The sequence below is a fragment of the Eptatretus burgeri genome, chromosome 7 (assembly GCF_056783735.1).
Source record: "Eptatretus burgeri isolate ZD-2024b chromosome 7, Ebu_testis_v1, whole genome shotgun sequence".
In the NCBI taxonomy this organism is placed as follows: domain Eukaryota; kingdom Metazoa; phylum Chordata; class Myxini; order Myxiniformes; family Myxinidae; genus Eptatretus; species Eptatretus burgeri.
Window position 1 is genome coordinate 83,843,814 of NC_140967.1, and position 24,000 is coordinate 83,867,813.

General features: G+C 41.7%; 1 protein-coding gene across 31 annotated transcripts in view; it reads left to right on the plus strand.

Annotated features, from left to right (window-relative positions):
* The window catches only part of LOC147023651 (neurexin-1-like), a 1,116,838-nt gene that overhangs the window by 334,091 nt on the left and 758,747 nt on the right, over window positions 1–24,000 (plus strand). For 13 of the 31 annotated variants that reach the window (XM_085889310.1, XM_085889312.1, XM_085889313.1 and 10 more), the window contains one exon: window positions 3,905–4,206. In XM_085889310.1, coding sequence (XP_085745436.1) covers window positions 3,905–4,206 — 302 coding nt within the window. Of the gene's footprint in view, window positions 1–3,904; window positions 4,207–5,324; window positions 5,370–24,000 lie in introns of all 31 variants that reach the window. The other 18 variants (XM_085889296.1, XM_085889305.1, XM_085889318.1 and 15 more) reach the window with 2 other exon arrangements.

Here is a 24,000-nt window from a genome sequence, read left to right on the forward strand (position 1 = left end):
GTCCGGGCGTCAACATTTAAAGCTGTGAGTGTGATAACTCATAAACTGTTCACTATATCGATTTGAAATTTTGGTCACACATGTACCACCTGAAAAGGAAGGACCCTATTAATTTTGGGCGTGGCCGGATCCAAGATGGCCGACTGGGGTGGCCATCTTGAAAAAAAATGATTTTTTGCCATATCGATTTGAAATTTGAGTCACACATGGTCCACCTGAAAAGGAAGAACCCTATTGATTTTGCGCGTGGCCGGATCCAAGATGGCCGTCTGGGGCGGCCATCTTGAAAAAAAATTTTTTTGTAATAACTGGAAAATCGCTTATCTGATTTCAATTATTTTTGGTTACTACATTCCTCACCCCTGGGGAACTTTTTTGAGATGATGACCAAATGGTGTCTTGTTTCCAATGCACCTCCCTCATTATCTGGAATATGTATGACCTTTTTCATTCAATGGTGGGGGATTCCCCATCTCTGATGGTATATTTTATATTTTTTTCTTCAATTCTCACCCTGGGGGGGGGGGTGGGTGCGAGGGAGGGATGGGGAGGTGGGATGATTTCCCTGAGATATTGTAGTTTTTCTGTTTCAGAGGAACTTCATACATTTTGCTTTTATTTCCATCGTTTGTGGTAGAATCCTTTTGTGTTACTTTCAAGCATGTGGTTTTGTTTTTTTCTGTTGTTGACTTCATCGTATTTTGTTTTTTCTTCCTTGCCATCATTTAAATTTTGTTTGCCTTCAGCACTCATTGTCTATAGATCTTTGTCTTCGATTTTTTTATTTTTTATTTTTTTGGGGATTCTCTTCTTCAGTTGTGAGCTTTGGTTTTATCTCATGAATTGTATTTGGCCCATTTCCTTTCTCAGTTGCTTTCCTTGTGTATCTCATTTCTGTTTCCATGGTGGTGTTTGATTTCTTTTTGTGGAAAATGGTCTATTCTTGTTGCGGCGCTATTTGTCTGTTACTTTTTCTTTACCGAGGAGTGCCGCTGCAAAGCACATATTATCGATTTACTTCTTGAGGGATTATTTTGGTATAATTTTAACAATTGATAAGTGTGTGTGTGTGTTTTACACAGAAGGTTAATCCAGGATGAGTAATGTATAAGCTGTGTGAATGCAGTTGATTGCATCATGTGGGTTTTGATTTTTGCTCATCACAATAAAATACTCGAAGTTCATAGAACACCTTGCCCCATGTGGTCTTGAGAAAAAAGAAATTCGTTTGCAAGTCGGAACTCATTTTACATTTCACTCTGTATTATAAATGGTGGTTTGGTTCAACAACCAATCCACAAAAGTCAACTTAACACATAATTAACCCAAAATATTGGACATTTGCAATAAATGATAGTAAATAATGCCCCATTAAATCCCTAAGGATTGTAATAAATCCAATTACGAAAATGTGCTGTAAAATAAAGTGCCATAAAATTATTGTTTTGTCCTTGATAATTATTGATCCCAGAGGCGGATTAAGATTTTTTGCGGCCTTGGTAGAAAAACTATTTTTCCCAAAACACCCAACAAAAGAGGACTCCATGTTGTTTTCACGAAAAAATTCCACAAAAGAGGACTGTGTTATTTTCGCCCAAAAAGGCCCAAACGGAGGACTCCGTGTTATTTTCGCACTCGCTTAGCCTATGTTGCTTTGGACTTGACTGTAAAAAATCTGGAGGAATTCCCATGTTTTATTAGCTTTTTCACTCGTTGGGTGGATACTCTGCTAGTAACTGATAAATTGTCCAAGAGTAGGCATTTGTCACGTCATTACACTCATCAGAATTCAAGCGCCATGAACTGAGAATATCACTGACACAAGCGTAAAAGCACTGTAACTACAATTCTGGTTTAAAAAAAAAGTCTGATTGGTGTACATGTTTGTTTTATGAATATACACCAGCACTATTCTCTTTGTATTACTCTCATTTACCAACCTCCCCCTCCCCCATCCTCTTAAACCCACAAATAGTTAACATAAATATTTGGTGTAAACAATGATTTCACTTCTTGGTACTACTACTGAACATCGTTGTGTATAGCAAACATCTGCAAGCATGTGTACACTAATCATTACACACTCATCTGTTTTTTTTCTATTACTGTACTTATAAGCAAAAGCCTCTGTTCATATTTGAATTTAAATACCCCAGGCATGCCTGCTTATCGACAGTTCATTTGGTGGTTGTACCATCTGTTTGTGAAAGATGTCTGGTGTGTTGTTCTTCCCAGGATATATATATATATATATATATATATATATATATATATATATATATATATATATATATATATATATATATATATATATATATATATATATATATATATATATATATATATATCCAGACATGACAATTTTAACCAATTTGCAAATTTCCAATTCTTTTTTGCCTTGGCAGTTGTAGTTGTCTTCATTAAAAAGCCACACTCACCCCAATCAGGGATTTACACCATGCCATTAAGCTGTTGTGTATAATTCTCTTCATACGAGTTGAAATTTTAAAATTGGTCTCAAAAATATATTTTTTAATGATCTATTTATGCTCAAACAAACCAGCAGAATTGTTTCTTTCCAAGGTATTTTTTTGTCCCGTTAGCCATTGTTTTTTTTTAGTCTTGATTTACGGGAGAAGGGCAACATCCTAAGTCATTTAGAATGACCTCCTGTAACAATGAAACTGAAGGCAAAGGAAGGTGAAAGGCTAGATCGGGGAGATCTTATTGATTCAAACTGCTGAAGGTTTTTAAGTTGTGAAAGCAGAAGGAGTAATTTGATTCCAGAATTATGTGGTGTGAAGAATGGCACACAGTAATGATGGCTTGCTGAAGCCAGGCAAGTCAAACGAGGACAATGGTGGGTGGAGGAACTGTAGGTAGTAGTTCGGCTTGTAACTTCTCCAGTGTACCTTTATATGATTTACAAGGACATCAGTAGATGACAGACAAACCACCATTCGTAGACAGCAGACAAAAAGATAATAACTCTGTAATTTGAATCTGTGATCCCCAAATCACGAGTTACATGCACAGATTGAAATGGCAAAATGACGAAAAACCTATAAAATAATTTCTTTACTCTTGTCATACTGTGGCAAGACACTTTGATTATCAGTTGTGCAATCCTTCTGCAAAATGCCACTCATAGCTTACTGCAAACAACCCATGAAATGTCTTGAGCGATCTGCACAATTGAGCATTAGGAAATGTATGCCAAATTGTTCTCTTTCTGAGCATGGTTTGGTGAGAGAAAAACATCATGCACATTTTAGTTACAGCTTTTGTCTGTTTGAAGTCACCATGACCAATGTACTAAATTTGTGCATTGGATAAATTTGTCTTGTATTAATGTTGTTGTGTTATATTATAAACCAATTTAATTGTGCCTTTCCTGAAGTAATCTATCATCACTTTTGTCAACGTTCCAGCAGGCAATTGTCACCATTTTACCATAATCCCCACACACTGACATTTCCTTTACACATGAACCTTTACATAATGATAATATTTTTGCTCTCACTGTGAAGTGTTGAAAAAATGATTAAATGTATTAGTGTTGTTTTTTATTTTTAAAAACGATGAATATTATTTTTTTATTTTCAGTACATCTTAATAATGGCTTTTGACTTTTCAATATAATTTCCAACTTGCAATTTGCTTTGTCTTATTTCTGTTTTTCTGAATTGAGAAATGCGTAAGTTTAATTTATATGAATGTTTTGATTAAACTTTTACCTCTTTTAAAAAATATTGGTTTCTGTTAAATTTTGAAGGTGATATTTCACACAAAAATATTTTTAATTTCAAAATGCCATTGCAATCGTAGTTGTGTGTTTGATTAATGCTGATTAATTGCTGCTAAGCTGCAATAACTTTATTGCTTCTTTTTTTGGGGGAAAAAGCTCGTGAAGAAAGTGTGGCTACCTTCAAAGGCTCAGAGTACCTCCGCTACGACCTAGCCACAAACCCCATCCAGAGCAGCAGTGATGAGATAACTCTTTCTTTCAAGACATTGCAACGTAACGGTCTCATCTTGCACACCGGAAAAGCGGCAGACTATGTGAATCTGGCCCTCAAAGACGGGGCTGTGTCACTCGTCATCAACCTGGGATCCGGAGCATTTGAGGCCCTTGTTGAGCCTGTCACCGGCAAGTTCAATGATGACAACTGGCACGATGTGCAGGTCACTCGCAACCTGCGTCAGGTATGAATCTTGCTCTTTCATTTGTGGCCTGGAGAAGTGCAAATGATGAGTGATGCTTGGCACAGTTTGAATGGAGTTGGGAAGGTGCTGCAAAGAGAGGATATGAGATGAAATTGCATGTGCTCTTTCAGCTGGATCTCCAAATTATTGGACTTCCAGCTCCTCTCCTGCCTCAAATATAGCTCCAAATTGTCTCATCTCCAACAAAAAGCCATTTTGAATGGTCTATTGTTTTTATTTAAGTTCTTATATATTTTAGGTTGATTTAAATGAATTTCCATTTGTTTATCACTTATTTCTCATGCTTTGAAAGCCAATCTTGAAAATGTGTTGGCCGAATTGCTGAGTGCATTTCCAAAGTCCTTCCTCACTCCATGTTGCAAGGGACACGACACCATTCCAAATAAGAAAGCGCTGTGCCATGGCCGATGTCTCTCTGCAATTGCCGGCTTGGCTGCACTGCTGATTCGATGTATCTGAGTGCAATTCTGGCACTTCCTGCAAGGCATATCTGAAACATCCTCATTGTCCAGCATCTTTGTTCTGCCGTCGGCAAAGTCTTTCAGACCCGTTATTCATTCGGCCCAGACACGCCACGAAAAAGCACAATTGTACACAGCACTGGGTTCGAATAACAGTACCAATATTTACGTATCGACGATGCCAAATTACTCGCACGCCTCACGCGGTGAATCATGCGCTGTACAATGATCATGGAGTTGCATCACGGGCTGAATGTTATGTAGACATCTTTCTTAGTTTGGCACTGGAAGGGAAAATTATGCTTTTATGCAATTTCAAAGTAAGTAGGAAGGTTTTCTGAAAAATTGTCAAAAACTTTGTCGCTCAAATTCCTTCAGTGGACAGGATTATTTGTTTCTCAAACCGCTTTGTTGCTTCTCTTTGTTCCTGTGGAATTTGTTTGCCTTTTTTTTTCTATGTTAACAAACATGCTTATTTGGGGACTAACATATTCATTCATGGAATGTATCATTTTACTAACCTTTTTTTACCTTGTAATCTACTAACACTTTGGCGACCATCATGTTTTTTGAGTAAAACTGTTGTTTTGTTTTGAGTTTTTGAATTTTGTTTTTCTTCCCCTTTTTTCTGCAAAGCTGCCAAGCATTGGACACGCTATGGTAAACAAACTGCATTGTCTGGTAGATATCATTCTTATTGTCTTTTTTTGGGTTGGCCTTGCATTTGTTTTTTTTTCCCCCTTTCATTTATGAAAACAAAACCTGTACAAGTGGCTGGGTACAGTGTTTGGCAAAGTAATCTTGATCTAAATTGCAAAAAAAGAGTTTAGAAAACACATGTCTGAAAACAAACAATCTTTTTATTCCATCACATTTTTGGTTTGACCTGATTTTTATCGTCGATCGCAAAATAATGAATTTATCACATCTTTTCAATCATTATTCACAAGCCATTTTATTAAGTAGCCCCAAATTCCCATAAATTTTTCTTTTCTTGTTTCTTGATTTCAGTTATTTTTCTTGATTCATTTTGTTTGTTTGGAACATTAGTCATATGTTTCCTTTGTTGAAAAGTTCCCATGTGAAGTCAAACACTGTATCCACCCACCTCCCTTGTTGTACAAGGAACTGGGGTTGGTACCTTTCTGCTTACTTTGAAATTATATTCCACCTTTCCTCATTTTATTTTAATCACTTGCATTTTAATTGTCCCTGGGACTAAAACCTCGAAACTCACTATAGAGCGACAAAAAAAACAGATTTGGTCGAAATAAATTATTTCATGAAATTACTTTTTAAGAACTACAAGCCCGCAATGCCCGACCGAAACACTTCATTGTATGGACAGCCGGCGGTGGGCACTTGACCTGCCAGTTCCTCTCTGTACACGGTGCATGGCACACAGCAGCTGGGAAACCTTTTGGGTCCACAGACAGGCATTTCAGCCGTGGTCCTCTTTTGGTTCCTGGCATTGCATCATGCTGCAGCACTTGGTGCATGTCAATAGCAAAGTGGCTGAACCCTTACCCTTTCAGGCTCCCTGTTGTTCTCCTTTGTCTCTACATCATTGCTCCCTATCTCCTTTCATACCTTTCTCCTGTTAGTTTAGTGTTTCTATGACTTATCCCTGACTTCCCTCATTGCCTGCTGTCCAGTTAACTAGTGCTGTCATTCCAAAGAGTTGTCAAGTGATGTTATCTAAAGCTTTTGTTAACTCTTTAGGGCTTTCTTTTTTTGCACTTGCGTGCTGGCAGCACTATTTCACAGACCCTTCTTGTGCAGGTTGCCTCAGACGTAGGCCTGCCTGGCATGTGGGCCTCAGTCTCAAAATTGTTGTTTGCAGTGTTTGCTTCTACCATTCTGTCTCTGCCTGATGCTCTATCCTTCCAACTGGTTGCATGCGAACTGGAGTGTGCTGTGCTGTCTGGTGGTGAAGGCATGTTTGAGCGTTGTTGATACCCTAGGATGATAATTCTCTGTTATATATGAAGCACTTCAACCCATTTTTATGTCTTTTTTATATTAGTGTCACATCAATGAAATGGCATCTGATTGAAATGTTTTAAGAATTTGTTGAAATGCATTTATCTCAAGATGAAATTCCATGCAGTTCCAGGATGACCATTTTATTTTTCACAGTTGCAGCCACTGGCCTTTTTATTTACTTTTAATGAGTTCATTGCCTAATATTAGCCAAACTAATTTTCTGGATGATATTGCACAAAAAGATTACAGTTTCTTTACCTTTCTATGTATATTTGTATTTAAATGTACTTCCTAAGGATATCGTTAAAATGACACTCATGGCTGTGCAATGAAAACTTTGGCCTTTATTTAATTTATATATCATAAGATCAAGTGTCATAGTATGTCGGCCCACATTCTTTTTTCTTCTACTCCTTTAGATGTCGAAATCAAGGATTGTTGTTTCGAGACCAATTGAAAGAATGACTTAAAAGCAATTTCGTGATGAATTTGCAAATCCAACTTTTAAAAACACGAATGTAATTATCACCCCTTTCATGGGCCTAAATTATTTCGTATGTCCTGATTCACAATCGTTCTTGGTGATCGGCTCAGGATGTATTGTTGACTGAAGAATGCCCACAAGGGTGACTCACTTTTCCAGACCTATTACTTCACCATTGTTGCTCATTTTACCTTAATGGTGTGTAGTCTGCTGTAAAAACGGTGAAAGATTTGGGATAAAATATGTTTATGTTTATGTTTTGAAACCATGTTTGAAGTTGAAGGAATGAGAGCCCATAATACAACAGTTTTGGGCTCCATCAATTTTAAGCATGATGCCTCACGTTAATGCATGGGTGAAACTCCTTCCGTATATTACGGAAATCCATATTTTTGTCACAACCCATACGGAGGTTTCCATATGTTTGTCATCAGAAAAGCATGCTGCGATAAGAGAGAATTCACGTGCTATTCCGATGTGTTGATTCGTTTCGTAACATATTTCATCCGGATGGGGTGCAATGCTAATGCATCATGACCATGATTATGTGAATTCCTCCCATTATCCTTTTTTATTATGATGTATTTTTGTAGAAATTAGCCAGGTAGAAAAGCTTGCAAGCATGTTACCGTGATCAGATGATCGTCAGGCAGGAGACCCTCTGTCTATGCCGGTGTTACGTAACCACCTTTCCTCACCAGCGGATTCGTCTGTACTGGTTATCACGTTGGAATGGCATTTATATTTGTTTACATCATGAGTGTTTGTTAACATTGTATTTTGTTATATTTATGATATAGTATTAGTTTGTTAAATGTAACGATGCTGTTTGGAATGAAAATAGAGAGAGGTTAAGTATGAAGAACACTCAGGAAAATAATAAAAGAGCAGGGAAAAGGAAAAGGAAAAGGTGGGGTCTCCCCGATCAGAATGGAAGGCTGCGACGTTAATTCATCCTTCAGGAGATGTCTTCTTCTTCAATCGTCTCACAAAAGGTTGAGGAGAACTTGCCTACAATTGCGATCTGTAGCGGCGTCATTTTGCCTTTAATGTTATAATATGCTTTAGTGTGGGTTGATCGCGGGTTTTCCGGAACCGAGTGCAACTGGAAGGGAGATGAGCGGGTTGGTGGGTCGAGGTTTGGAAAAGGATCGAGTTGGATTCCGAACACCTCGGACGTCTTTTCCTTCCACGCTAAAGATCTGCCTGCTTGGCGTTTTGGGCACAAACGACCGCCATTTATTGGCGTCTTTCAGACACACTGCACTCAACGGAGACCTAATGTGCCTGGTGTTGTGATGAAAAGGACAACACTTATCGTGGCGTTTCCCTGACAACGATTCTTCACTTGATTGCGCCTTATTGTGGCTCATGTGTAAAGAGCCCTTATTTGCCTTTATGGTACTTGCACGTCTCGCGTTGCCTGATTCGGGTTGGTGCAGTTCATCCGAAGAGTTGGTAGTTAATTTCTCCTTGGATCCTTCATAAATATTCCTGCCTTCGGCCCTCCCTGCCTATTTCCATTTTCTCTGTCTGCATATTCAGCTAAGTACCTCAGCAACTTACCATTCCCTGGTGGCATTTGAACTCCCTTCAGACGTATTACTGTCACTTATACGTTCACGACTTCAACTGCTGGCCAACGGTAATGAACGACGTCATTCTGTCACAATGCGATTGCTTGATTTTGAGACCAAGACTGTGTTTATATCAAGTTACAGCTAAAACACCCGTTGGAGGGTTTGCTATTAGATTACACTAATATTTTTCCCTACACATTTTCCTGTTTATGTAAGTGTACCCCTTGCATTGTTTAGCATCATGCACATGTGTTTATTGGTTTAATACAGTCATTCATTTTCAGATTGCTTGCTGGTTTAAAGACTCTTGGTGGTGTTGCTTATTTGTCTCTATCAAATTCAACAACACTTTTTCCTACCGGGTTGCCTCCTTTCGACCCCAATCTCAATCTTTGTCATTACTTCAGAGGGGAGACCCGTAGCAGTTGGTAAAATTGCTTCTTTCCATTGCCATTCCCTCTGATATGAACTTCACGAAAAATACCGAAGTGACATATTTACATTGCACGAAGTAAAGACGTGATTCTTCTGCACACAAATTTAAAAAACCTGATGTCTGTTGGTCACGGTGAAGTTTGTGACCACATCAGTGAGGCCAATAAATCTTAACAAGGAACTTTGATGCAGGAGGAGGCCATATGGCTCACCATGCCTGTGCTGCACTTTTGACTCGGTTTCATTGAGGTGGGGGTGGGGGGTGTTTGGGGATGAGAAAAAGTGTGGCAGGCACAGTGGGGATACTGGGAAAAAGTCAAATTGAAAATGGTAACCTCAATCACAGAAAATGCAATTAAAACGTCCCTGAATTAACATTAATGTCGGATTAGATCATACATAGGCTGCTGTCAAAAACTAGTTTAGTGTTGGAAACTTCGGTCTTGATAATGTCGGCCTAAAATGTCCAAGTGACACTGGCATTTTATAACATCAATCGACTTAAAGAGACACTGAGTGGAGGAGGGACATCACATAGGGTGAATGGAATTGTCATGCAGCCAAAGTTCTTTGGCCCACAGCCTTTGAAGGGTGTCCTGAATGAACCAAAACAGAAGGATAGGACAACAACTTCCTGCGATAGGTCCAGTCGCAGCTTCCCATTTGCAATGCTGGTGTACGTGTTGGTCCATTATCTGGTGGTTACATTGAAGTAGACGACAAGGAACTGAAACAGGAGGTGTACAAGAAAATCTTACTTTGGTTGATCACCTGGTTTCATTGTGCAGCAAAGCAGACTGTGAGCAGCTGGACAGGGTTCAATGTTCAGGTTCGCGATGAAGTTGATGTTATCTCAGATATGATTGGTTATCTGCCGACGATTCATGCCCCGCCACACAGCTTTCCACTCTCTATGAGGTTTTGTGCTAGTCCTAGAAGATCCGAACATCACTAGCCCTTGAGAGCATTGTTGTAGTCATCGACCAAGCACGGTATGCAAAGCACACTGAAATAATTTGGAAAGAGAAGGAGACATTCTCTGAAGTTGTTCCTTGGTTAGGCGTATTTCACACGCACTTGGTGTGATCGGAAAGCGCTTTCAGGATGTGGGGTTAAGACATCTATGCTTAGAATCAGGAGCGATCGATGAAGGTTCTGTTGAAGGTGTACTTGGTGGTCGAAGATACAACCGTGCAGTTAGATTCCACAAACTACTATATGAGGCTCTGCAACAGCTTACATGGAAGGGGTTTGATAGATGGATGGATTCTAAGGAAATTAGCCCCGAGATTACAGAGATGATCAACGAGTTTTCACAAGATATATGCCAGGAAACCTTCACTGAAACGCTTCACAATCTAGTGTTTATCTCATTGGCAGATAATTTCCTGCAGCACTAGAATCATCTTTGTCAACATGGAGGGCACCTAGCATCATTTTGGGAGAGGAAAGGTTTCAGCCCTAAAGAGGTTATTGATCAGCGACAGACATGGGAACACATTGAAGTGCATAGGCACAACCTGGGAAGTCTCACCACAACTTTTCCAACCATTGGAGTCACTTACATGCAGTCTATACAGCGCAAGGACAGTTACTGAGAATGTCAATAAATTGGGGTTCAACCTGTTCTGTGCAAAGAAAGAGGAGGTTAAATTTTGGCAGCTTCCTCCTTGTGCCTCTTCACTGCAAAACCACTGCAAGAGGGCTAATTATATCAATGTGCTGCCTGGAAGAGGAGCATGGAGGCTTTTCCTGAGATTCCCTCTCCTGTTCATCAAGATTGGAAGAAGGATGTGGACTTGGTTATTGACTGGGGGGATGCACCACCTGCCCCTGAGACAGTGATGGAATTGATTGCATGTAACTGTCAAAGGGAGTGCTTCGTGGAGAGCTGTACCTGTCTACAGAATAACATGAAGTGTTCATATCTTTGCACATTACAAACATGTAGCAATCTGCAAGCTGATAAAGAGGATGAGGTCGAATTTGAAGCGAATGATGATGATGATGATGATGATATTTCAGATTATGAGTAATCAACTCTGTACTAGTAGCAGGTCCTTATGTGACCACCCTTGTTTAGGCCTACATTATCAAGACCTAAGTTTCCAACACTAAACTAGTTTTTGACAGTTTGCCTATGTTTTATCTAATCCCACATTAATATTCACTAGCCGAAACCCCGTCACAGACGGATGCTTCAGAGTTGAAGGTTGACTATTGGCACTATGTGCGATGCACTCTTACAGGTACGAAGTTTCTTTCAGTCCAGGTCACAGCACCGAGAAAAACGTGACGCGACCGCTAGGAGGAGCACAAAATTGGTCCTTCAGTATTAATATATAGATTCAGTGACGTTTTAATTGCATTTTTTGTGATTGAGGTTCGCATTTTCAATTTGACCTCACGTTGACCTCCATTTTGACCTCTGGTGACCTATTTACATCAAAATGCAGCATAACCAACCCCTGAACATATGTAGGACATGGTCATTAGTATTTGGAGTGGTTATTTGTCAAAATATTCTCACTAATTTCAAGCAGTCCAACCTAATTACAATTTTGCATGTTTTTAGCGGAAAAAAGGCCAATTTAAAAATGCGTCAAAACCGTTCTGTACCACAGCTTAAATAATAATAATGTCCACTTTGTTTGACTAATAATCTACTTGGGTACTTCTTGTCTTCTATGCGAACTCATTTAAGTGAATAAAGTCCCATTGGTATGATATCTGCAGTGAGTTTTCTGACAGGTGGTCAGATTTTTTAGGCAGGGGTCAAATTTCGTGACTTTTTGACCTCTGGTGACCTACTTAATTAACACATTAGCATACAACAGATACCATCGTATTGACTATAGAGGATTTGATTACCAACATTTTGAGTGGTCATATGACATGATAGGACCATTGCTTGCAAAGTTATTCAACTTTATATTTCCCCGACCCCAAAATCTGGTCCCTCAGATTGGACGCGGGGGTCTGTCTTTATGAGGTGATTACTACCACAAAGCTGTGAGTCGCGGATTGCTTTCAATGATTTTTTTCATCGATGGGTATCGGACTTTCAAAAACGCATAGTGAGAATTCGCCACCCCAGGTGGTACCAATATCTGGTCTGGCTCATGGACTAATTGTTTGTGTTTACTGATGCCTGCTGGTGGTTGTGGTAAGAAATGTTAATTCCGCTGGTCTCTTTTTAGAGAACATTTCAAATTTTCACCTCCCCTATAGATTTGGCATTGAAGCCATGCCGAAATGGTTTCTCACGTACTAAATCTGCAATGGCTGGTCACCACACCAAATGTGTTCTTTCGGAATAACAATTTATTATAAGGCACAGGACGACGTAAATGGAGAATCCTGGGACTACAGACAGATTGACATGAAAAGGGCAGAGAAATAAATTGCATTTCATTCAAATACCCCAGAATACTTGAATCATTCTTTGATTTGAGCAGTTTCAGGGTCTTCTATATGGATCAGGCAAGCATGAAGTGCTACCACACTGCATGGCAGCAAATTGCATGTTCATGGTATGAATGGTTACAGAACCACCACATCCATATTAATGCATCCAACCACAATTCTTTAAATTCAGCAACCCCAAATCCACCAGAAACCTTGAAATCTGAAACACAATTTGATTTTGACAAAAGACTCATGAAAACACATTCCAAGGCACTGAACTCCGCAGTTAAAAATCATCATCCAGAAGAGTTTGTCCATAGATAAGGAAACCATATCAGTTTTCTTTTTCTCTTCCACTGTTTTTTAACCTCCACCACCGAAGGTGAAGGAGGTTATGTTGGATTCGCTATATATGAGATATCCCTTATTGTCGGGTTTTCCGGGTGTGTGTGTGTGCGTGCGTGTGTGTGTGTGTGTGTGTGTGTGTGTGTGTGTGTGTGTGTGTGTGTGTGTGTGTGTGTGTGTGTGTGTGTGTGTGTCTGCAACGCAAGGCTCCACAGCACGAACCAGCGAACCGATTTCGATGAAACTTTGCCAACAGTTGCCATATGGTCTGGGAATGTGCGCGTTTGAATTTCGTTGCCGAGCAACCACCTGTTGCTGTACAGCGGCCGAAAAACCGCGTACAGTATTTTCAATACTTGTCCTTTAGTTTTGAATGTAGAGAAACGAGACTTCGGATTAAACACTTCGAGATATTTAGAAAATTTTACTCGAGCCGATTTTTGATTGAGGTTTAATTTTTCAAATGGTAGTCCTTCAAAAATCGGGTATCTATTTGCCGTCATATAAGGTGTGTATACAGTGTTTGTAAGGAACTACCCCGTCGTTCCACCTTCGATCTCTCCTCGATCCAAACGTTATTGACCAAAGTGAAAAGGATCCAAAATAAATGGAATCACCAGAATTTCTGTCTTTGTGGATTTCTAATAATATAATGTTTATTTATTTACCGAAAACAATTCCACGACCCACACACCACCTTCAGTTATTCATTTATTTACCGAAAACAATTCCACTACCCACACACCACCTTCAATTATTCATTTATTTACCGAAAACAATTCCACGACCCACACACCACCTTCAATTATTCATTTATTTACCGAAAACAATTCCACGACCCACACACCACCTTCAATTATTTATTTATTTGCCGAAAACAATTCCACGATCCCCAAACCACCTCCAATTATTTATTTATTTACCGAAAACGATTCCATGACCCACACACCACATCCAATTATTTATTTATTTACCGAAAACGATTCCACGACCCACACTCCACCTCCAATTATTTATTTATTTTCCGTAAACGATTCCATGACCCACACCCACCTCCAATTATTTATTTATTTACCGAAAACGATTCCACGACCCACACACCACCTCCAATTATTTATTTATTTACTGAAAACAATTCCACGATCCACACACCACCTCCAATTATTTATTTCTTTACCGAAGACGATTCCATGATCCACACACCACCTCCAATTATTTATTTATTTACTGAAAACTATTCCACGATCCACACACCACCTCCAATTATTTTTTTATTGACTGAAAACAATCCCAAGACCCACACACCACCTCCAATTATTTATTTATTTATTTACCGAAAACGATTCCACGATCGACACACCACCTTCAATTATTCATTTATTTACCGAAAACAATTCCACGATCCACACACCACCTCCAAATATTTATTTATTTACCGAAAACGATTCCACGATCCACACACCACCTTGAATTATTTATTTATTTACGGAAAACGATTCCACGACCCACACACCACCTTCGATTATTTAGTTATTTACCAAAAACAATTCCACGATCCACACACCACCTTCAATTATTTATTTATTTACTGAAAACGATTCCACGACCCACACACCACCTCCAATTATTTATTTATTGACTGAAAACAATTTCACGACCCATACACCACCTCCAAATATTTATTTATTTACCGAAAACGATTCCATGATCCACACACCACCTCCAATTATTTATTTATTTTCCGTAAATGATTCCACGATCCACACACCACCTTCAATTATTTATTTATTTACCGAAAACGATTCCACAATCCACACACCACCTCCAATTATTTATTTATTTCCCAAAAACGATTCCCCACCCACACATCACCTCCAATTATTTATTATTTAAAGTGGCAGTAGCGTAGGAAAGTGGGCGTGGCTTATGAAAAATATTGGTTGGCTCAGGTGTGGTCAAACAAGAGCATTGAGAGAAGTTTATCAGGTTTTCCGTGTGTGTGTGTGTGTGTGTGTGTGTGTGTGTGTTTCTGCGTCTGCAACGCGAGGCTCCACAGCACAAACCAGCAAACCGATTATTTTTCAAATGGTAGTCCTTCAAAAACAGGGTGTCTATTTACCATCATTTTTTATGAGGAGTGCCAGTTGGAAAAATCTTGCCAGGCAGAGGAACAATTGTATGTGAACCAATACGTCTTGGCAATGAATCTTCGTCGGTGGATCGATCAGAATGAAAAGCATCATATCCAGCGCTTCGATCCTAGCAAATCCCTCATCGCCTACTGGCTTGTTTTCACCCCTTTCTGTCTGTCTGCCTGTTTGTTTGTGTGCAGGATATCTCAAAAAGTTGTGGACAGATCCGGATGAAATTTTGTGGACAGGTTTGGTGTGAGACAAGGACGAACTGATTAGATTTGTTGATGATCTGAATCCGGATCCGGATCCGATAATTACGTCTGCCACCAAATGTGAAGGTTGTTTTCACCCATTTCTGTCTGTTTGGCTGGCTAAGCAGTGCTTACAAGCATGATGAGTATCTAACAGTCGTTATTTCAAAAACAGTAAGTTTACTTCCGATCACTGGGTGTCAAATGGTTTTACATGCTCAGGAAATATTCAGTGAGAATGCTCTGACATTTTACTTGAGGTTCAGAGCATCAATAGATTGCTGAGTTAATAGGACTATCTCTAGGTTGGAGTGGCCAGGAGAGGATAAAAATTGAGGATCTACCATTAAATAATTGGAGACTGTGCATGTATATCTTGAGGTCTGGTGAGATTTATCGATTCCATGACCTTGCTGATTATGTGAAGAATGTGAACTGTTCTGTCGTTCAGAGAGTTTAGGCTTTTTTTCTTTACAGGAGTAAGGCTAATGGAAGGGAAAGGTAGAACTGACAGTGGGACAAACATCAAGGGAATGAGCAGGTAAAGATGAGAGAGAGAGGAGCAGAAGAAAGACTGAAACTAACACATGTGATGGTTGGGTGAGGAAATGTTCATGGGGGTAATGAAGATCATGGGACAGAATTGGGGATGATGAGATGGTGGTGCACTGCTTGCTTGAAGCCGCGGAGAGAAGAGTGAGACAAACAGCCTTTGGAATGTGGTTCTATAGATGGGAGAAGTGAAGAATAAAAGAGTTGAGGTGTGCAGTAAGCCTGGATTTTGTAATTTAAACCCCAGCAGGGCGTTAATGGAGAAACACTCTCGCCATCGTCCTGCCCCTCCCAGCTTCACCCTCTTCCCACCCTCTCGCAGCTTCCCTCTCGTCTTGCCCCTTCCGATTTTCCCCCTCATCCTGCCTCCTCCCATATTCCCCCTCACCTGCCCCTTCCAATATTCCCCCATCTTCACTTCCAGCCCACACCATCCCAGCCTCCCCCATGCCCCCACCCTTCATCCTCCAAGTCTCCCACCTGTCTCACAGCCTCCCAACACTTCTTCTCCTGTCCCTCACAGCATGCACCTCAAACATCCAAGGCCTCCACTCCAACATGACAGATATCTCAATCCAGGCTTCTGCCGACAACCTGGACATCATCTGATCAACAGAATCCTTCCTTCCACAGGACTTCTCTGATTCCTTAGTGTCTTTCCCTGGCTGTTGTCTCCTCCAGTTTGATCAACCTGAACCCCAACCTGGTGGCCGATTTGCACTGCACATCAATAACTCCATTTCTCACTCTCCTTGTTCTGCTCTTACACCTCCCAACCCTCAAAGTACCTTTGGCTGTGACTTCCCTCCACTCCCACCTTGATTTCCCCTCTTGTTCTGGTGAAACTACCTAAATGTAGCATCACAGCTCACCTCCACTTATTTGTCCTCTTTTGTTTCCCACCTGTGAAACAAACTTGCACATTCTCTTCAATCTCATTCTTCCCTCCAGGTATTCAAGACAGCTGTTCATCACCATCTCAGATTCTCCCCAGTCCAAAACCATGATCTTTTCTACCCTCATTAGCCACCCCATCCCAAACCCTTCTTCCAAACTTCCAGTTTTTCCCTCCTGTGAGTTTCCTTCTGTATCCATTTTGTCCTTTCCTTCCCCCTATTCCTCCCCACACCCATTGCTTTCCAAGTCCCCCTCCATCTTGGCCTTCAACCCTGCTGTTGGTGTTCCCCTCCCTCTCTCTCTCTCTACTGCTCCTTTCTTCCTGTTATGTTCTGACCTATTCAATGCACTTGCTCTTCCACGAGTGTTGACTATTGATACAAAAAACGCCTGCATTCTGTAGTAGATGGGGAGGGTAAGAGGACTGAGCAGAAAGAGCAATATCAGAAAATAGACATTAGGAAACGGGGACACCACTGACCTGCTTGGCGTGTCCTTGGCAGGTCAACGACATACCCAAAAATTTCAGAACAATTGCTTTAAAACTGTGGTCATAAACTGTTTGAAAAACACACTACAGACCAACATACTTGGCAAAAAAATTTTTTTGCCAAGTAACAAACAGATAGACAAGCCGGTAGGCAACATGGGTGGTCTCAACGTAATTGCATACTAGTCATACAGTTTTTGACGAATCGGGCTGAAATTTTTTGACAAAGAGGTTGATTATAGTGCGCATAAAAGCCTGGAAGCCCATTTTTGATTTTCGAAAAAATACATTTTTTCAGATTTTTCTAAAATTTCAAAGTCCCGTTGCTCGGCTACGGTGGTGTCCATAGCAACGGTGCTCAAAAGCATAGAACTAGATCCTGGTATGAACCTACCTGTCAAGTTTCATCAAAATCGGTTGACTCCTCTGGGCTCAAGAGCTGTCCATTACATACAAACGAGCAAACAACAAAAAAAAATGACGGTAAATAGACACCCTATTTTTGAAGGACTTCCATTTGAAAAATAAAACCGAAATCAAAAATCGGCTCAAGTAAAATTTTCTTAATATTTCGAAGTGTTTAATTCCGAAGTCTCGTTTCTCCACATTTAAAACTGCAGGACAAGTATTGAAAATACCGTACATGGTTTTTCGGCCGATGCATAGCAACGGGTGGTTGCTTAGGCCTAAGTCACATTTGCCACGGCGGCCGTGGGGTCCACAAAATCTACAGCCACTAGCAATTATAGGGCAGCCGCAGTATTTCTACGGTCACACAATGTAGCAGTCACATATGTTTTTATTTTTCGGGGAGCCACACGGGGTATTTATAAATTGTGGAGACCAAAAACGTGGGGGTGCCGTACGGTCTTTGATTTGATGTCGCACGGTGACCTTTGGCCGTTCCTGCGGCGGCCATATAATTTTCAAGGCAGACGCAAGGTGCCCGCAAGGCGACCGCAGGGGGACCCTAAGGCAAACGTGTGGCCAGACGGACAGTAACGAGTGGGGGCTTTTATTTTTTTACCAGTTCTTTTGTTTTGGCTTGTCGAATTTCTACGACGAACGTAGAAATTAAAAAAGTTATAACTCTGCGCTATAATTCCACGGCGACCCATACGGCCTGTAAAAGATAGCCAAACGGCGTAGGGCCACCCTGAGGCCACCGCAGAAACTCTGCAGCCGCCGCACGTTTCTGACAATTCAGAGGGCGTACGGCCACCGTATCCTCACCATAGAGCAAATGTGACTTAGGCCTTAGCAATGAAACTCAAACGAGCACACTCCCAGTCCATATGGCACCTGTTCGCCAAGTTTCATCGAAATCGGTTTGTTGGTTTGTGCTGTGGAGCCTCGCGTTGCAGACACACACACACACACACACACACACACACACACACACACGGAAAACCCGACAATAAGGGTACTCTAGCGACCACCCATCAAACAGAAAAACACTGCAGACCAACATACTTGGCAGAAAAAAAATTGCCAAGTAACAAACAGACAGACAGGGATAAAAACATAACCTCCTTCCACCTTCAGTGGCGGAGGTGACTTGAGAGATCATAGAACACGACACCCCACACAGTGTTAATAATTATACATCAATTTTAATAAGATAGTGATTTTATGCATAGTTTTAAAAATCCCAAAGTTAAGCGCAACTGAAGTCATCTTATACATCTCCCTTATACACTGTAATAAGTTGATGTTGAGTCACAGTTTAGGAGATGGAGGCTTTATTGATAAACATAGAATGCAGCGTTAATCGGCATCATACATAGCCATATTGGCGGCCTCTTCTTCACCCCAATACTGCATCCTCTCACTTGCTACACCCTCCCATGCTATATATCGATGTACAGCATGGTTCTCTGAAATATTCTGAAGGCAATTTGTGTTAAACTATATAATTCAATTTAAACAAGGAGAAAAGACATAAAAGGTCGTAGGCCCCCTTGGTTTTAGTATTTTTGTTGTACGGAGTTAAAGGGCTAGCCCATATTTACAAGATTTATGTGGACGCACAACTGACTTGAGTGGTCATGATGGTGGTGGTGGTGGTGGTGGTGGTGGTGGTGGTATGGTAGCTTAGCCGCCGGGGTAGATATCATTTCTTGATGTGCGACTATGTCGCTGTTGCAGTGCCCCTCTATCAGTACACACACTGGAACTGGTCTCATTTCACCGACCTCGGAAGGATGACAGGCTGAGTCAACCCCCTGGTGTATTAATTCAGCGGTCGATGGGGCTTGAACTCAGGACCCTAGGATCCCAAGCCACCACCCTAACCACTGAGCCTACACCAGGTGTACCGAGTGGTCATGTGACATACAAGAACATTTGTGACATGTGACATTTCCAAGTATGAACAAAATTGGACCATCCATGTCCGAGAAATAGTTAGGGACACTTTTAAGTAACAAAATGGCCACCAGTCGACCATCTTCTATCTTATCTCGAAAAACAATGACTTGCACATATAAGCCATCATAAATCATCTGTGTGCCAAGTTTGAATGAGATCGGTAACTGCATGTCCAAGAAATGTTTGAGGACGTGTTCAACTTCTTTGCTACTTTTTGCAACTAAAACTAGAATGGTTTTTTTGCAACTAAAATGGCCACCAGTCTACCAGCCAGCCAACTTTGATCAGATCGCAAAATAAAGTGAAGAGCACGTGCATACCATCATGTACTGTGCTTGTGCCAAGTTTGAACAAAATCGGACTATGTATGTTCAGGAAATGTTTGGGAACACGTTTAAGGAACAAAATTGCCACCAGTCGGCCATCTTGGATCTGATCTCGAAAAAAACGACATGCCTCTGTCAGCGATCATTCATTATCTGTCTGCCAAGTTTGAATAACATCGGTAAACACATGTCTGAGAAATGGATGAGAACATGTAGAACATCGAGTTTTTTCAACTAAAATGGCCGCCAGTCGCCCATCTTTGTTCGCATCGCGAAAAAAAATGATGTGCATGTATTATACATCATCATGTGTTGTCTTTGTTCCAAGTACGAATGAAATCGGTCCATACATGTCCAAGATATGGTTGCAGACGCACGCACGGACACAAAAATCGAGACCAAATCCATAAGCCCCCATTTTAGACTAACTCCAACGGGAGCTAATAAAGGTTTAAAGAGGTATAAAGATGTAGAAATGAATTAATTCCGGGTTTTATTGCCGTTTTCCCCAGGATCTATATTTTTTATTTTTTATTTTTTGTATACAATGTCGAGGTTCGTATGAGAGGTAAGATTTTCAGCGTACAACAAGGAGGGCATGACACAAGAGGGGTGGGAGAGGGAAGGACAAAACAGTAGGGAACAGAGACATTAGAAGATCAAAGGAAAGGAGAGGGATGGGGTGGGGAACATGGGGTATCCAAGATGGACTTGACAGGGACTTTCAGGAAGGAAAGCAGAGGATTTGAAGGAGGTCGGTTTGGGGTGGATTAACGGTCGTAGAAAAGATCGAGGTTTTTGATGGGGGAAGATAAGATGTGGTGGTGAACAACATTTTGAAGGCCTGGAGGGAAGACTGAGATTGAACAGAATGTAGTTTATTTCAAAGGCGGAAAAAAAGAGGAATGAAAGTGAAGGTGAGCAGTGATTTGTGATTTTGGTAGTTTTACCAGAAGGGGGTTGTTGGCGGACCTTAAGTTCCCTGCTGAAATATTGTGGGGACATATCACAGACAGAGCAGGGCGGGGGGGGGTTAGACTTGAGAGGAGACAGTCGAAGACAGAAAGACCACCAACGTGCCTGCGGTAAGAGAGTGAGAGGCCCAACGACTCAGCCTCATCGCCGCAGATACAAATGATCCTAAATGCCTTGGTTTCCGCAGCGTGAAGCCGAGAAAGGTGAGAAGCAGGAGCACCAGCCCAGAGAGGAGAGCAGTACTCCATCAGGCTGCGGACGACAGCTTTGTATGTGGTCAGGAGCTCAGGTGGGTGGAGGAAGGACTTTGCACGATGGAGGATTCTCAGTTGGTGACTGGCTTTGGAGGCCAGGTTGTAAATGTGGCTTTCCCAGGAATGATCATGGCAGATAGTGAGACCCAGAAGCTTAAATGAAAGAACTTCTTCCAGATAGTAGACATGTTTAGTGACATTTGACTTCAAAACGTGATGCAATTTAGCTAGAAAACATGTCATAATAGTTTCTATGACGAACGGTTCATGAGCTATGACTAGGCCATGTTTTCCAAAATGGTCGACGGTGGCCATCTTGGATTTTGAGATATGACGTGTGTCTTTGGATAAATTTGTTTCTATGACCCTAAGGAACTTCCATGCCAAAGGGGACATTTGCTTCATGATTTGAAGTCAACACCCTATTTTGTGCACTTAAAATGTCTACTAAGAGGATTGTTGAGAAAGTAGATGGGGGAAGGTTTCTAAACGGTCCTTTTGGAGAGACATAGTGAGAGTGTGAGATTTGTCAGGATTGAAAGACATTTCCACGTGTTGGACCAGTTTGTGATTTTATCCAGATCTGCAGATAGCGAAGAAGCTGTGGCTTGTCGGTCTGAGGGATGACAGATGGTACAACAGTGGGTGAAGTCATCAGCAAAAGACAGAGGGTGGTGTCATTTTTGACATTACTCCATCAAACGTGTTGCATTTGTAATTCAGGCCTGTTGTTTGTGTCCTTTATAACATCCTTAAAAACTAAGTTTCCCGTTTGTAATGATTTTCAATTTTCTTTCACTGCCAGGCAGACAGACGTAAAAATAATATATCTCACTCTTCTATGCACATGTGCGTTTGGGATGAATTCAGAGACAAAGTACTGTTCAACGGCAGATTTGTCTTCCGATTTGTGTTCAAATACTATGTAACATTTTATTCAAATAAGTTGTTCCTCGATCATAAACTAAGACAGACAGACAGACAGATGGACAGATGGACATGGAACAATTGCTTAACCCCGCTTTTTTCGCTTGCATGGGGTAATGATTGAGTGGAAAGAGCAATAGTAGCATAGCAGGTTTTTTGGACACGGGCACTGATGGAATCTGGGCTTGTTGCAGAATCCATATCCAAGAGCAGTTCAGTACGAGAGGGTGCCACCAGGTCTTCATAAGGTCGAGAGGGTGACTTCATAAGGTGCCACCAGGTCTTTGATGAATGAGACAGATTTGAGAGTTCAGTCTTGATGGTTTTTTTTATATAGACAATGTCGAGGCTCTTATAAGAACTAACACACATGATGTATAACAAAGGGAGCAGGAGAAAAGAGGAGAAGGAAGCACAAAACAGTGGGGGTGACAGAGACATTAGGAGATCTGTGGAAGGGAGAGGGATGGGGCAGGGTACAGGAGTAAACAAGATGGACACGAGAGGGACTTTCTGGAAATTAAGCAGGGAATTTGAAGGAGGTGGGTTGAGGGTGGTTTAACAGGAGTCGAAAAGATCATGGTTTTGGATGGGCAGTGGTGGTGATGGTAGTGAAAAGCTTTTTTGAAGAACTGGAGGGAAGCGTGGGATTTACCAGAGTGTGGGAGTTTGTTCCAGAGGTGGGGAAAAAGAGGAATGAAAGAGTGAAGGTGAGCAGTGATTCTTGATTTGGTAGTTTCACCAGAAGGGGGTTGCTGATGGACCTTGAGCGCCCTGCAGCAATATGGGGGGATGGGGGGGTGACATATCATCAACAGCAGTTGGGGGGAGGCCGGAGAGGCGACAATAGAAGACAGAAAGACCAGCGACCTTCCTGTGGTGAGAAAGTGAGAGACCCAAAGACTCAGCTTCATTGTGGGAGATACCAATTGTGCTGTATCACGTGATTGGGTTTTCGTATATCATGACTCGCCCACTAGGGGTGGCAGGAATGTACATCAGGACACGCAATAAAGCGGAGTTGCTGCTAACACTCTTGCTTCTCGTGTTCCACTGCACCTCGTACACCATAGTTGGCTGACGGGGATGGTTGAAAACGGACATGTGCCCGTTTTCGTCGGAGATGACTTTGAATTGTTTTCAGAGCAATTGGGATGCTATTTCCACGTGAATGATGTGGTCGACGAGAGCAAACAGAAGTCGATCTTGCTCGCCTCACTTTCGACAGAGCATTATCAACTACTGAGTGATTTGGTGGCGCTGGACAAGCCCCGTGATGACGGGCTGTCGTTTCGGAACATTGTGCAGAAGATGAAAGCACACATTACGCCGGAGATGTCATTACAGCTCGCTCGATACCAGTTCGATCGCCTCTCGAAAGGTGCAGAGGAGCGCGTCACTGATTTCGTGGCGCGAGTGAAGCATTCTCCCGTGGCATGCAAGTTCACGGCGGAGGAGCGTCCAGCTTGGCTCAGAGATCGTTTTATTGCTGGTTTACAAGATGCGAAGATGGTTTCGGCGGTTCTACGGCTGAAGGGTGAAGCCATTACATTCGACTCGGCGGTCAGCATGGCTTCAGCTGTCGAGCAGACTCGCGGGGATGTTCGGGCCATCACCGGCCACGCGGGGTCGCGAGCGCCCCGGAACGCATGCACGACCTTCGGTGCGGGTCGGACGTCGCCGCGCGGCCGCACGTGCGGCGAGGTGACCCCGCGGACGTGTTTGGGATGCGGAGGTCGACACCTGCGCCGTGCGTGCCCGTATAAAGGCACCGTGTGTTTAAATTATCACAAGGTGGGTCATCTGAAGTGTGTGTGCCGTGGGGCGCTGGCCACTGTTAAGGTCATGGACGGCGATGTGCGAGGCGACCTCGGCGACCCGGGACGGAACCGGCGGC